We start from the raw sequence: 13,267 nt of genomic DNA, 5'->3' as shown, positions 1-13,267 counted from the left end.
GGATTTTACTTTATGTTCAGGACCTTCCTGAAAAATGGGATTTTTACTTTCTGTTCAAGACCCTCCTGAAAAATGGGAATTTACTTTTGTTCAGGACCCTCCTGAAAAATGGGAATTTACTTTTGTTCAGGACCCTCCTGAAAAATGGAATTTTTACTTTCTGTTCAGGACCGTCCTGGAAAATGGGATTTTACTTTTTGTTCAGGACCCTCCTGAAAAATGGGAATTTACTTCTGTTCAGGACCTCCTGAAAAATGGGATTTTACTTTTGTTCAGGACCCTCCTGAAAAAATGGATTTTTACTTTCTGTTCAGGACCCTCCTGAAAAATGGGATTTTACTTTATGTTCAAGACCCTCCTGAAAAATAGGATTTTTACTTTCTGTTCAGGACCTTCCTGAAAAATGGGATTTTACTTTCTGTTCAGGACCCTCCTGGAAAATGGGACAACACTTTCAAAAATGAAATACCACTTTATTATAATTCTTGTTTGGGATAATTTTCGTTCTAGTTTTAATTTTGGGTTTCAGGAGCCCGCCTGAAGAATAGGGTGATGAAATAGCAAGTCAGAGGGCCGCCTGGAGAACAGAGTGGATTAATGAAAGTCAAGCAACAAAGTGATGAAATAGCAAGTCAGGAGCCCGCCTGGAGAATAGGGTGAAGAAACGAAAGTCAAGCAACAAAGCGAAGCAATTGAAAGCCAAGCAACTAGTTGAAAGAAATTGCAAGTCAGGAGCCCGCCTGAAGAATAGGGTGATAAAAGTCGAGTCAAGAGCCAACAGTAGCTGTATAGATAGGATTTTTGTAATTTCATGTATGTTTTAACTTGTAATTTTCATTTTGATGTAATGACAGAACCGCGGACCGAAATCTCGAGGGAACCTCACTCGACTCTCCAACTCGGTATAGTCCACTTCTCTTCCAATCCTTTGAAATACTCATGACTTGATTCTTTCATAACTTGGGTAGGAAGGACGTCTTAAGTCAAGACCCGGTTGTCCTTCTTCCTTCTGTTTCTTTCTTTGAATAATGGTCGGATCAAAATTTGGTCTCACTGTCTACTTCTTTGCCTGAAAACACTTTGTGTTTACATTCAAAGAGGGCATGATGTTGACACCTAATTCTGTCCCTCCCGAAGACCTAAGTTACACATTTTTATCCCTGTTTTACCACGTGCCCTCACCCGTATGATTCTATCCCATAAAAATACAAAAAATAACAAACTCACTAACAAACTTAATCCCCAATTATTCTTTTGTAACAAAATTAACCACCCCTCCTATCAATTTTGGACAACACATCACTACCCCATATCCCCATACCCTACCTCACCTACCCTTCCCCAATACCTACCCTCACCTCATATATACACACATACACACAAAAACAAAAAGGGGGGGATTGGACCTCACAGAAAGGACAATCATATTCATCCATCATTCACGCCTAATACAAAAAAAATCCTCACCATTTTTTTGGAAGATAATTCTCACTGTCACCTTTATTGAATTACACCTACAAGCTCCCTTTTGGAGACTTTTTTTAGGATTCTCTTCTTCTTTCTTCCTTACGATTCATAGCCTCTCTTCACTAGATCTGGGATATTCTCATACATAATTCCATATGCACACAGGGAAGAACACGTGCACACTGATGTTGATGCACAACAATCAGTAGCCAGAACAGAGGGAGAGGGTGATAGAGAGCTGCGAGAGAGCTGCGAGAGAGTGACAGAGAGCTGTAAGAGAGTGACAGAAAGCTGCGAGGGAGAGAGAGATTGGAGAAAATCGAGAGAGAAAAGCTAAGACGAGAACGAAATTGAAGTAAGAGGTATTTTCTCCAGTGGGTTATCGCCGAAAATCCACCAAAATCACTGCTCAAACGTCAATAGCCATGGCCTAGCTTCTGTTTCAATGAAACCTAACAGAAAACAGTACCACCGGCTCTATTACGATCTGAAATCACGTTCTAAGCTCATGCCTCTTATTTTTTGGTCAAATCCCACCGGCTAGTGTCAGTTTCGACCACTAAATTATCATTCGGGGTTTTGGTTTTCTTCTTTTTCTCAGTCTCAATTTTGGATACTTATTGGGGTTTCGTTTCGTGGCCGAGTTGATTCTATTCAAGGGCTAACGGGTTGTAGAGTCGAGATTCGTTGAGTCCGTGAAGCGGCTTCGGTCGAACGATCTGATTTGAAATAAAATTAAGGTCCAAATTCTTTAACTCTATCTTTCTCATTTTATCTGTGATGATGTCCTTGATTTATGTGGTTCATGTTTGAGTTTGATGGTTAATTTTTGACAGTGCGTTTGAGCCTTTTCAGTTATCGTAGTTGATCGGTTATTTAATTGATGTTGATCATGACGTTGGTGATTCAGCTATGTTGGTTTGAGGAATGAGTTTGATTATGTTTTAATGGGTTGAAAAAGGAAAATTGGGGTGGAATTACGATATTGATAAAATGATGAATTTGGGTTAATGATGGTTTTATTGTTACTTTTTATTCAACTTGGAATAAACATGAATAATGTTGGTGAACTCGATAGTGTCACGATTTTAGGTCGCTAATTGGATATGCAAATGGTAAGTTCGGATAGGCAAATTTAGGCATGGTGGATTGATGACATGTTTGAAATATGTGTTGGAATGGTTTTTTTTTGTTTTTTTGTCGCATTTAATTCAATTGTATAATTTGGCCGGGGAATGCCCCGAAGTATCTGTATATATTTATTCATCGGAGAATGCCCCGAGGTATCATGTACCCGGAGGACGTTCGTGGTGAAGGCCCGAGGCATCGGGTAAAGCATTGGAGCTTAGTTTAGGATTAGCGTAGGTTTACTTTCAGTACCTTTTTATTTCGGGTTGTAATAATTGGACTAGACTTTATATTTTTGGATTGTTTTGTTTTGTTTATTGTTTGATTATTTTGCGTGCTTTTGTGTGGTTTATACATTTCGTAATGCCAAAATAGTTGATACACTCTACCAAGCGACCGTGGTTGAACCACGGGATCGAGGGGTGCCTAACACCTTCCCCTCGGTCAACAGAATTCCTTAGCCGGAGTCTCTGTTCAAAAACCGATTTAAAGAGTCAAATGGTTTTGAAAAGGATTTTCTAATGGTGACTTGGCACACTAGATTATGCCAAGTGGCGACTCTGAGTAAAAAATATAAATAATTCTTTTCCTAAATAAATTTTCATCTTTTGTCACTTTAATAATTAAAACCCTTTCGAACTTAAAATATAAACCAATCTTTTAGAGTACGTAAAAAGGGGGTGTGACACGTATATTCCTAAACTAGTAATTACTAAATACAACAACAGCTCCTGAAATTCACTCTTTATCATAATATAATAAACTACTTTGTATCAGTGGTACAATAATTCTCTCTAATATAGTGATTCGTTCTCTTCAATTAGCTCTGTATCACCGATATATTGATTCTCTCTCTATTTGGTAATTTTTTTTAAAAAAAATCTTACTATGTTTGATTAATATATTCTGTCTCTCTTCATTTTTTTCTTTGGTAAAAGAGGCCGAAGGCCATTTATTAAACAAAAAAGTAACATAAACATACACCTTAACTTCTTATATTTACACAAATTTTCACTCTTACAAAGTAATTACAAAATTTTTAACTAATTATGTATCTTCGTTGGATGTATCGTGAGCAAATTATGTATCTCGACAGATCCAAATTGAAAAAAATATATTGAGAGCTAATTATGTATCTTTACAAATGAAAAAATGTATTTTCGTTGGATATATTATGTATCTCGACAGATTCAAAATCGAAAAAAATATATCGGGAGCTAATTATGTATCTTTATAAAGAAAAAAATGTATCTTCGTTAGATGCATCGAGAGCTAATTATGTATCTCGACAGATCTAAAATTTAAATTTTCAGCAATTATGTAAAATATCAAAAATTTCTATGATTAAGCTACAAAAATGTCGAAATTTATATTGTTTGACGTTTATTAAAACATAAAAGGAGCTAATATTATTTACATAGAGACTGATTGATTATATAAATTTGTCTAATGAACCCATAATTAGTATAAATAATATAAATTTCAACCCTATTAGAAGTATTTACACTCTCTCCCATTTTTAAAATTATTTTATTCTCTCTCCCGAATCATATACATAAGATAACCGACATATACATAGTAACTTAAGTATATTCGAAATTTTAGGTTTCTTAAAAAATAGAAATAAAGGATGTCCCTGCTATTAAGAATGTTATTAACACAAATAATTAAATAAGTGGATTACTGCGTCCCTTAAATTATGTAACAACTACTGAAATTCAAATTTTGAAAACGACAAATATATAAAAATTAAATCAAATGAAAACATAAATCAAAAACAATTTCAACATTGATTATTGATCTCTTTAAAGAAAAAAATTTAATTAACTTCGAATATTATTGAGTGTATTAATGGGTATTTGACGGAGGTCCGAAAATTGCCAATATTTGAATTCTTAGAGGAAGTGCGAATTTTGTTTGGTTATTGAAACTGTAAAAATAGTGAGATTAGCTTCATATACAAATACTACTTTGGGTCAGAGGTTTGAAGAAATTTTAACACTTAACGGGGTGAAAGATATGAGGATGATGGTATGTTAAAATTTTATGGATTCTTTATATACATTTAGATGTAGTATTATGTTAATAAAATACTAATATTTTTGATCTTTTTTTTTGTTGTTCAGGTGAAGGCTTCATTAACCTACACATACTCAGTTTATAAATCTAGGAGAAAGTACATCATCAACCTCGAAAGTGGCTCGTGCAACAGTGAAAGGTTTCAAATAGATCAGATTGTTGTCTTGAAGTCGAAATATGTAAAAGATTTTGGACCATACTACTCAAATTACTACAAGTCGAGCACTTTGGTGAAGACATATGAACTTTCAATTATTCCAATGTCAGATAAAAAGGACTGAAATGTTCCTAACAGTGTACATGAGGAAGAAGTTTTGCCTCCGATTTATAAAAGGCTTCTAGAAAGACGTAAGAGAGGGAGAAAGAAAAAATCAAGCGAAACACTTTCATTAAGTACAAATCGTTGTGGACTGTACGGACATGAGGGGCACAATAGACGTTCCTGTAACTTTTTTTCAAAGGAGAACTAACTTGTAGTTTTCCTATACTCTTGATGATTAATCACTGAAATAACATTTCTACTTTTATGTTTTGATTTGTTGAACAATTTAAGTTGAATGATGGCAATTTGAAATAAATATCAGTTTTCTTCATTTTTTCAGCTATGTTTGTTGTATTTATATTTATTGTTTGTCTTATATATTTGGCAGTTGCGTTAATAAGTTTTTGTGCATTTTTGCGTCTACATAACTTACTATTGCAACTGGTGTTAATATGTGTTTATATACATAACTGGTATGCAATTGTGATTGATGATGAGTAGTCTATATAATAGTTATGATTTTTACATTTCTTAATCATAAACGTATGAAATTATGAGTTTCTAAGTATACATTAATTACGACCAACTATTAGTAGTTAATGTTCCTTATAAAATCTATGTATATGTAAACATATATTATAATTAACTGCAAACATATACTAATTTATAGTTCATATATTTTCTTGATTAATGATGAATGTAATTTCTATGTCTATGATAATATGCACATTAAATTTGCTTCATGAAACCGTTTAATACATTATGTTAATGTTAGTTAGAAAAAAACGTGTATATTTAGACATCATTACTATGTATATGAAAAACATATACATTACATTTTTTTCATTACAGCTTTTTATACATTATGTTAACATTCTTTATAAAATCTGTGTAAGTGTAATTGATATTTTTATGTATGTAAAAAAAATATATACATAGAGAGTGGATATGAGGCATAACTACAATGTAGTTGATATTTCATGAATGTTATTTAAATATCCCAAGGTAGATATGCTTACAAATATATGTTACTTCTATGTATGTGTTTAAATCTACACTGATATTGTGTGTATGTAGATATATACACTGTTGAATTTTCACTAGGTGGCTATGCTTACGATTATATGTTATCACTATGTATTTTATAAAATATACTGTTACGCATATGTTACCACTATGTATGCCTATATACATTACTACTATTCTTTTACGATTTTAGTTGATTGAGTAGGTATTGTTGTGTAATCACATTCTCAGTGTATTTGCTTACGATTATATGATACGACTATGTATAAGACTGAATATACACTGGTAGAACAATAATTATGTATGTGCTATACATCCACGTACATATGTGATACGCCTATGTATAAGACTGAATATACACTAAAATTTAGAATCAGTAAGCCAATCTAATGCAGTAATATAAACAAAAATATAACACATGCAAAAACAGTCAGTACATCCCAAAAACACAACTCATTGTGTTTTAAAACTTTGTACATACAAAATCCATACATTAGTTTACTTATCCAACCCAACAAAAATTCACAGAAAAGAAAACAATCATCACCATAAACATCTTCGAGACTATTCAATGCTAACTATTTCAGATTCATGAGGTGGGGAGATATATTTTGTCCTTGATCTTGGAGGATTGTCATTGTCACTAACATAATATTTATTTGCCTTCGGAAGACCGTAATTTTGAAGGAGTGACTCATATCGCATATGATGGTATTCAGCTTCAAAATCACCCTAAGGCACATCAATTCCTTCGCTTAGGTATTCTGCATACCCAACAACAAAAACTCCACAGTCTTTGTATGAATACAATCCTTCATTTCAGACTCCGTATTGAATGAAAAATAAAATCATAAAATTAGAGTATATTGTCAGTTCATAACTACTATGTTGTACATGAACCATAAATTTCAAAACAGGTCAAGTACATAACATTACTTATGTATATGTCTAGCACATACATAGTTATTACTTGTATGTTGACGTATATTACCCAAAGAGTTCATAAGTGAATAAATACATAGCAATACTTATGTATATGTCTAGGACATACATAGTTATTGCTTGTATGTGGATGTACACTAACTACATATTTCATAACAAGTAAAATACATAGATAGACTTATGTATCTGTATAGCACGTACATAGTTATTGTCTGTGTGTAGATGTACAGTAACTATAAAATTCCTAAAGACAAACTACATAGATAGACTTATGTATATGTCTGTCACATACATAAGAGTTGCTTGTATGTGGATGTAAAACAACTATAAAATCATAATAGCGCAAACTACATAATAGTATTTATGTATATGTCTATCATATACAAAGGTATTGCTTGTATGTGGAATGGCATTCTAGTACTAAAACGAAATCACATAACTAACACTTATGTATATGTGAATCACATACATAAGTACTGCTTGTATGAGTGTTGATATCTACTACGACAACCTCAAATTAAAACATAAAAAACACCACATTCTACTGCAAAAACTATCAGTCATAACCAAAAATAAAAATTCAAAAAAACTCACATTAACAATAAAAATACTATATCCCAGTACAATTACAAATCATAATAAAAAATGAAAAAAAGAAAAAAACCTTTGGTAAACGTGGCCTTGAAGTATCATCTTTTTTTAACTTTCTTGATGATTCTCCGATTTAATTTTTTAAACTTCTTTCAGCAATTTTCTTGATCTTCTTCATCTTAATGGGATCGTTACAATGTTTTGATCTGTTTTTAATAAAATTAGGATCCTCGTGGTCAAACTCTCCAGGAACGAACCCAGTAACTCGATTTATTGGTTCATTATGATCCAACTGAGTAAATACTAAACTAAAAGACGGATTATCATCCATTTACTAAGAAAAAGGTAGAAAATAGATTACATGCAATAACTATTTCAATGGAATCTATAAAATTGTAAAGTAGAAAATCAAAATATAACTCCAAAACTAAAAAAAAACTACTGAATGAACATCAGTCAACACCTTATTCACTCCGAAAAACTCTAATTTGTAGTCTTCATACAATAAAAAGTCGGAATTAGTAAAAAAAAGTTTACTAACCTCAGATCTTAAATTCTCATAAATTTTAATGGAGATTTTGTTAAAATTAAATGTCAATGTGTAATAGTAGGAGTCAAATACGGATGATAATTCAAAAAAAGAAACCGCTGCTAGTGGCTCCTTGATTGTAGCCGTGTTTTAGGGAGAACAAATCGTAAAAAAAAAAAAAAATTTGATAAAGTTATGTATGTAACTTTTAGAGAGAGAATTGAAAAAAATGGATTTCTGTAATAAGTTTAAAAGATTGAAATTTTCTGTAATTAGTGATAGTTAAGTTGCTGCTTTATCTAATTTTTAATAGTTATCCCTAAAGAAAAAGACATGACAAAATTAGGGCCAAAGTGTACCCATAAATCAACAAAGCCCAAAATAGCAAAATGGACTTCAATTCTTGATCCAAATTACTGCTCATTAGATTTCCGCCCACTCCCTGAATCCATCGCCATAGCTACTCCCCCTTTCCATCAGCTGTGGACTCTCCGGCGAGCTCACCTGCGACTATTTCTTTCTCCCGCAAAATCAGGTACATAATTTACAATCTCCCATAACTAATACATGTTGTATAAGTTACCAGGGAATCTCTGTATTTTCTTATGCACTATAGAGATATCACAACGACTGATACATGAATAGTACTAAACCTTATAGGTATTAAGTAATTCATGTATTAAGATACGAGGAAATCTATGTACTATTATTTTATGCGCTATACAAGATGGAATGAGTAATGCTTATATGAATAACTAAAACGCTGCATAATTCTAACCAGCAACCAAAGTTGCTAAAGCATTTGGCATGTCACCCAGTAGTAGTAAACAATAAAATAATTGTTAATTTGATGGATTAATTGCTAGGCATGATTTTGTTTTTAGTGATTAGGAATTAGAAATTAAAATTTAGTATTCGAAAATTAGCTCAGGGAAATATAAAGCTGCATTATTATTTCATCTAAATCAGAAATTTCAAATGATTTAAGACTTGATTGATATGCTTTATTTGCCAATTTGGACTTCCATTATGAGTATCGTTAAAGTTCAGAGCTTTTTTCGTAACAAATGCCGTTCCCATTCCTCATCATTGCTGTCATTCGCTCTCGATTTCTCAATGCTTGTCGAGGTAGCATTTTATATTTTTATTTCAATAAGTCGATTATCCTTGGTGTCTAGCGTTGTGTATGGATAATGAGATTGATCAGAGTTCGTTTTTTGAATTCTTCTTTTGATTTCAAGAGAACTAGAATATAAATGTAAATAACTTGACTCGTAATTTCAGTTTGATTTTGATTTTTCAGTTTTATGAAACTGAAAAAATGAATTGAACCTTCTAAACTGATCCGACGTCACTCCTATGCCAAAATGATGCAAGGATCATTTGCACGAGCCAAGTGAAAAGAGTTCTTTAAATTAATATTAACAGTTACATATTTTCCCTGTATTATTTCTTTAGATTTCATCAGCACAGGCCGCTCTTACTACTGCCTTGTCAAGCATGGGGAAGACAAGCAAACGGTGAGAACTTAAATAATTAGCCCTGTTTATCTATTACCCTTTGTTTTTATCTGTCTCCAACTTTTTTCGTTTTATATTTCAGCGGAGATGCAGCCGCTCGAGCTGAACGTAAATTCGAAAAGAAGCTGGAGTTCTATTCTAGTAAGTTACTTGACCTTTACTTGTATTTTTTAAGAGATTTTTTTTTGTGTGTTATGACATATCTAATTGTAAATCACATATTTTATGCAAAAACATGATTGTGGATAGATTGTTTTCCAGGAACTGTATTCTGCTCTATGTTTAATGGGGAAAGAAAAGCTAATTTTAGTGCCTTGTTTTCTGATGGTAAATAGAAAGAACCTACAAAATGGCTAGTTGGGTATATGGTAGGAATTTTCTTTGTGATCGAGTTTTTCTGGATCATGAGTGAGTGATTTCTGAAAGAGAAAGAAGATTGATGTTTACATTCTTTCTGTCATATTTGCTCATGCTTTTATGTATGGATAACTATTGCATTCTTCTATGCGTAATTTAACTGGAAAAATTCACATGGTTCTTTCTACAGAGGTTAGACACACGGTTGCTTCGTTAGCTACACAGAAGACTATTGCTAAGGTTTGTGTTCGTGGCCCTTAGTGCACCTCCTCCTTTCAGAATCTTTGGTAATTGTTTTAGGGTTATAATCGTTGGTGACTTTAATGTCGAGCCTCTAACTTGAGATTTCTCTGGGCACCTCCTCCTTTTCTTTTTCTTGAACTTGCTTGATTTCCACTTCAATCCCAAGTTTGGATGAATTCATTGTTGTTGTAGTTGATTCATGTCCTACGCTTATTTCATTGGCTACTCTTAAATTATTTGTTGATGATATACCGAGTGCTAGTTGGCCTAAGCTGAATGGAGTGTTATATCATTCAAAGATATCGGAAGTTTAATTAATGAGTTAGGACATGACCTATGCTGCATGCAGACATGGTAATCAGTTTTTGGTCCCACAGTTTATATTTTATTCAGTTACCAAATTTTAAGTTGTCAAAAGTCCGAAGCAAATTTCAGGTTTGCTGGTTTTTAGGTCTGATACCACAGTAGTTTTTTCATAGGGTTAATGCTGTCAAACCCAACTCAACTACAAAAATACCGCGTTCAGTTTCTTTTGCTGCGCTGCTAAATTTGAACTCTAGAAAGGATTGATGCTCCTTAAGATATGTTGCCTCTTATCTATATACAAAAGTAGATGAAGAGAGAGTTAGAAGATAGGCCAATTCTGCTTTCCTTTAAACTGTCTGATGCATTACTTTCTTGTGCTCTAGTTTAATATATGGGAAAACATGCTAATCCTGGATGAATGCATGCCCTGGCATGTTTACAGCAGACATTAGGAGCGTACGGTCTGCTCCCTATATTTGATTTAAACTGCGAACAAATAAAAAATTGAAGAAGATTATGCATTGGTGTCTAGTGTCCATATTAATTTTGATGAATTCCTCCAAAGGTGACAGCTTGAACGTAGTGGTTTAATAAGTCTATCTTGATTAGTCACCACTTTACTGCTTGTTTTTTTTTTGCTTTTGATGCTCTAAATGGGATGAAATTCCTAAGAAATGCTGTAAGATTCTTGGGAAATCATTTTCTTAAGTTGTATGACATTGTGCTCACCTTAGTTAATATGCTGATAGACACAGGAGTGGTTCCACAGAGTTGATTATTATGTAAGTCTGTATTTTTTGTAATTCGGAATCTCAATATCCATAGTACCTACACTTTGAGTTTGTCCTTGAGTTAGTTGTCATTACTCTAAGATGCGCAGAACGTTGAGGTAAGTTCTAGTTGGCTACTTTCTATTTAGCATGCTTGCACCAGTCCCCCACCCACCCAATCCCAATTCTTAAGCACTTTAACATGTCAGTGTCACATCGTCCCAAATTCTTTCATGTGTTAACTCTTGATTGAGTCCAAAAATTTGCATCTAGCTTCATGTTCTGTTCATCGTGGTTCTACACCACGATGGCTGGAGGATACACTTCATGATGTTGTAGTTGCTTGCATGATACAATGTAACACAGTGCAACAGTTCTCTATTAACGAATTGAATAGTTAAAATTTAAAAGGTACAACCACGTTCCTGTTGATGCTTCTCTTTGAAGCTATATCGTATGTTTATTCTACTGAATAGGTGTTTGTTTCTCTGCCAGAAGAAGAAAGTAAGAAGCAGGCAAAAGAAATTGAAGGCTTATGACCTTTCTACGCTTACAGAGTTTCTCCCTGAATTGAAAACCTCTCAGCAACCAAAACCAGCAAACTTCAAGTTGAAAAGTAAAAATAGGAAAAATTTAGTGTGAGTACTTAAAACTTTGTTATCTATCAAAATCTGTCCTTTTTACGATAGGAAATTTGTTCCTAAGAATGTATACTTCCAACAGGTTGAAGGAAGGCAATCAATTACAAGCAGTTATTAATCATCCTGCTTTCCAGTCAGATCCATTAGGTGCCATTCATCAACATCTGCAAAGCACACAGCCTACTGTGGATGAAAAGCCAAAAAGAAGGGAAAATAGAAAAGGAAAAAAGAAATCTAAAGCCATAGCCGGGTTACAGTCTATGGAGATGTAATGTGCTATTGAATTTTTTTGTTTCCTTTACTCTGCCTAAATTTTGGTGTATTGGCTTGTGTTCATAATGACTAAACTAGCAGCAATTTACAGCTATGATCTTGCCTAGAACTTGCAGGAAAAGCGATTGTCAGTTTGATTTTTGCATTTGACAAGTTACTACCATGCATTAGTATTATTCTCCAAAAAAAGGAAGAAGAAATTACACTCTTACCATTAATTGCCAAGTTAATGCTTGTAAGAAACCAAAAAAATATGGCAAAGGGGGAGGTTTGTTTTTAATGTAGTCCAGTATTATGCTCTGTCAAAGAGCTTCATAAAATACTAAATTGAGATTGGAAAAGTTTCAGGGTGCACTCTATTTGGACACAGCTCTTTACTATGTCAAAATTTCATATTTGTATTAAGATATCCACTGAATATAAATAGGAACCCAATAGTTGTATTTTACACCATGCAAAACCGATTAACTCGAAGACTTTGAATCCAGTTAATAGAAAAAAATGACCGACGGAAATTTGTGGATATGACTATTGACTATAAAATGTGGTATAACAGAAATAATTAGCAGTGTCGACGCATTGAACTTACAAGTCATGAACATTTGGGGCATACAAAAATTAACATGTATAATGCTAATCCACACTCATTAATGTATATAAGAGTTATTATAGTATTCTTGTTGGGAATATATTTGTGTCTGTTTGCTGAAAAACTAGAAAAAAATTGATTTAATTAAAACTCTGAGAAATGTCAGCTTAAGTTCACTAAAAAAATACTTTCTAAGAAGAACACGCCCAGTGGGACTCGAACCCACAATCGCTTGATTAGAAGTCAAGCGCCTTATCCATTAGGCCATGGGCGCTGCTGTGATTACTTATAAAGCAGATATATATTTAAAGATCTACGAATTATTCTAAGAACCACAGGACTAAACCTAAAAATATACACTAGACTAGAAAGAATAAATATTAAAAATTACAAAACAATAAATAAAGATACAAGTATACTTTTAAAAAGAAAACCATCATAATTAAAGGAAAATTCATACTACTAAGTTATTAGACTAATAATATTTTACTTGACTCCTTTTAATGGTTATAGACTAAACGGAAGAGTCCAACCCAAAAGACAA

General features: G+C 33.1%; 1 protein-coding gene and 1 non-coding gene across 2 annotated transcripts; one reads left to right on the top strand and one right to left on the bottom strand.

The window, feature by feature from the left end:
* The first annotated feature begins 8,362 nt into the window (after window positions 1–8,362).
* LOC107867556 (putative ribosome biogenesis protein slx9-like) lies at window positions 8,363–12,228 on the top strand. Its single transcript, XM_016713845.2, has 6 exons — window positions 8,363–8,559; window positions 9,483–9,544; window positions 9,627–9,685; window positions 10,092–10,141; window positions 11,716–11,858; window positions 11,944–12,228. The coding sequence occupies exons 2-6, from the start codon at window positions 9,525–9,527 to the stop codon at window positions 12,131–12,133; spliced, it is 462 nt and encodes a 153-aa protein (XP_016569331.2). The 5' UTR covers window positions 8,363–8,559; window positions 9,483–9,524; the 3' UTR covers window positions 12,134–12,228.
* A 696-nt stretch (window positions 12,229–12,924) lies between these two features.
* Window positions 12,925–12,997, bottom strand: TRNAR-UCU. The gene has a single exon. It is a non-coding gene; the product is annotated as a tRNA-Arg (tRNA).
* Window positions 12,998–13,267: the final 270 nt, after the last annotated feature.

Source organism: Capsicum annuum, chromosome 4 (assembly GCF_002878395.1).
Source record: "Capsicum annuum cultivar UCD-10X-F1 chromosome 4, UCD10Xv1.1, whole genome shotgun sequence".
In the NCBI taxonomy this organism is placed as follows: domain Eukaryota; kingdom Viridiplantae; phylum Streptophyta; class Magnoliopsida; order Solanales; family Solanaceae; genus Capsicum; species Capsicum annuum.
Note: the sequence above shows the minus strand (reverse complement) of the source record. Positions and strands in the feature narration are given on the sequence as shown.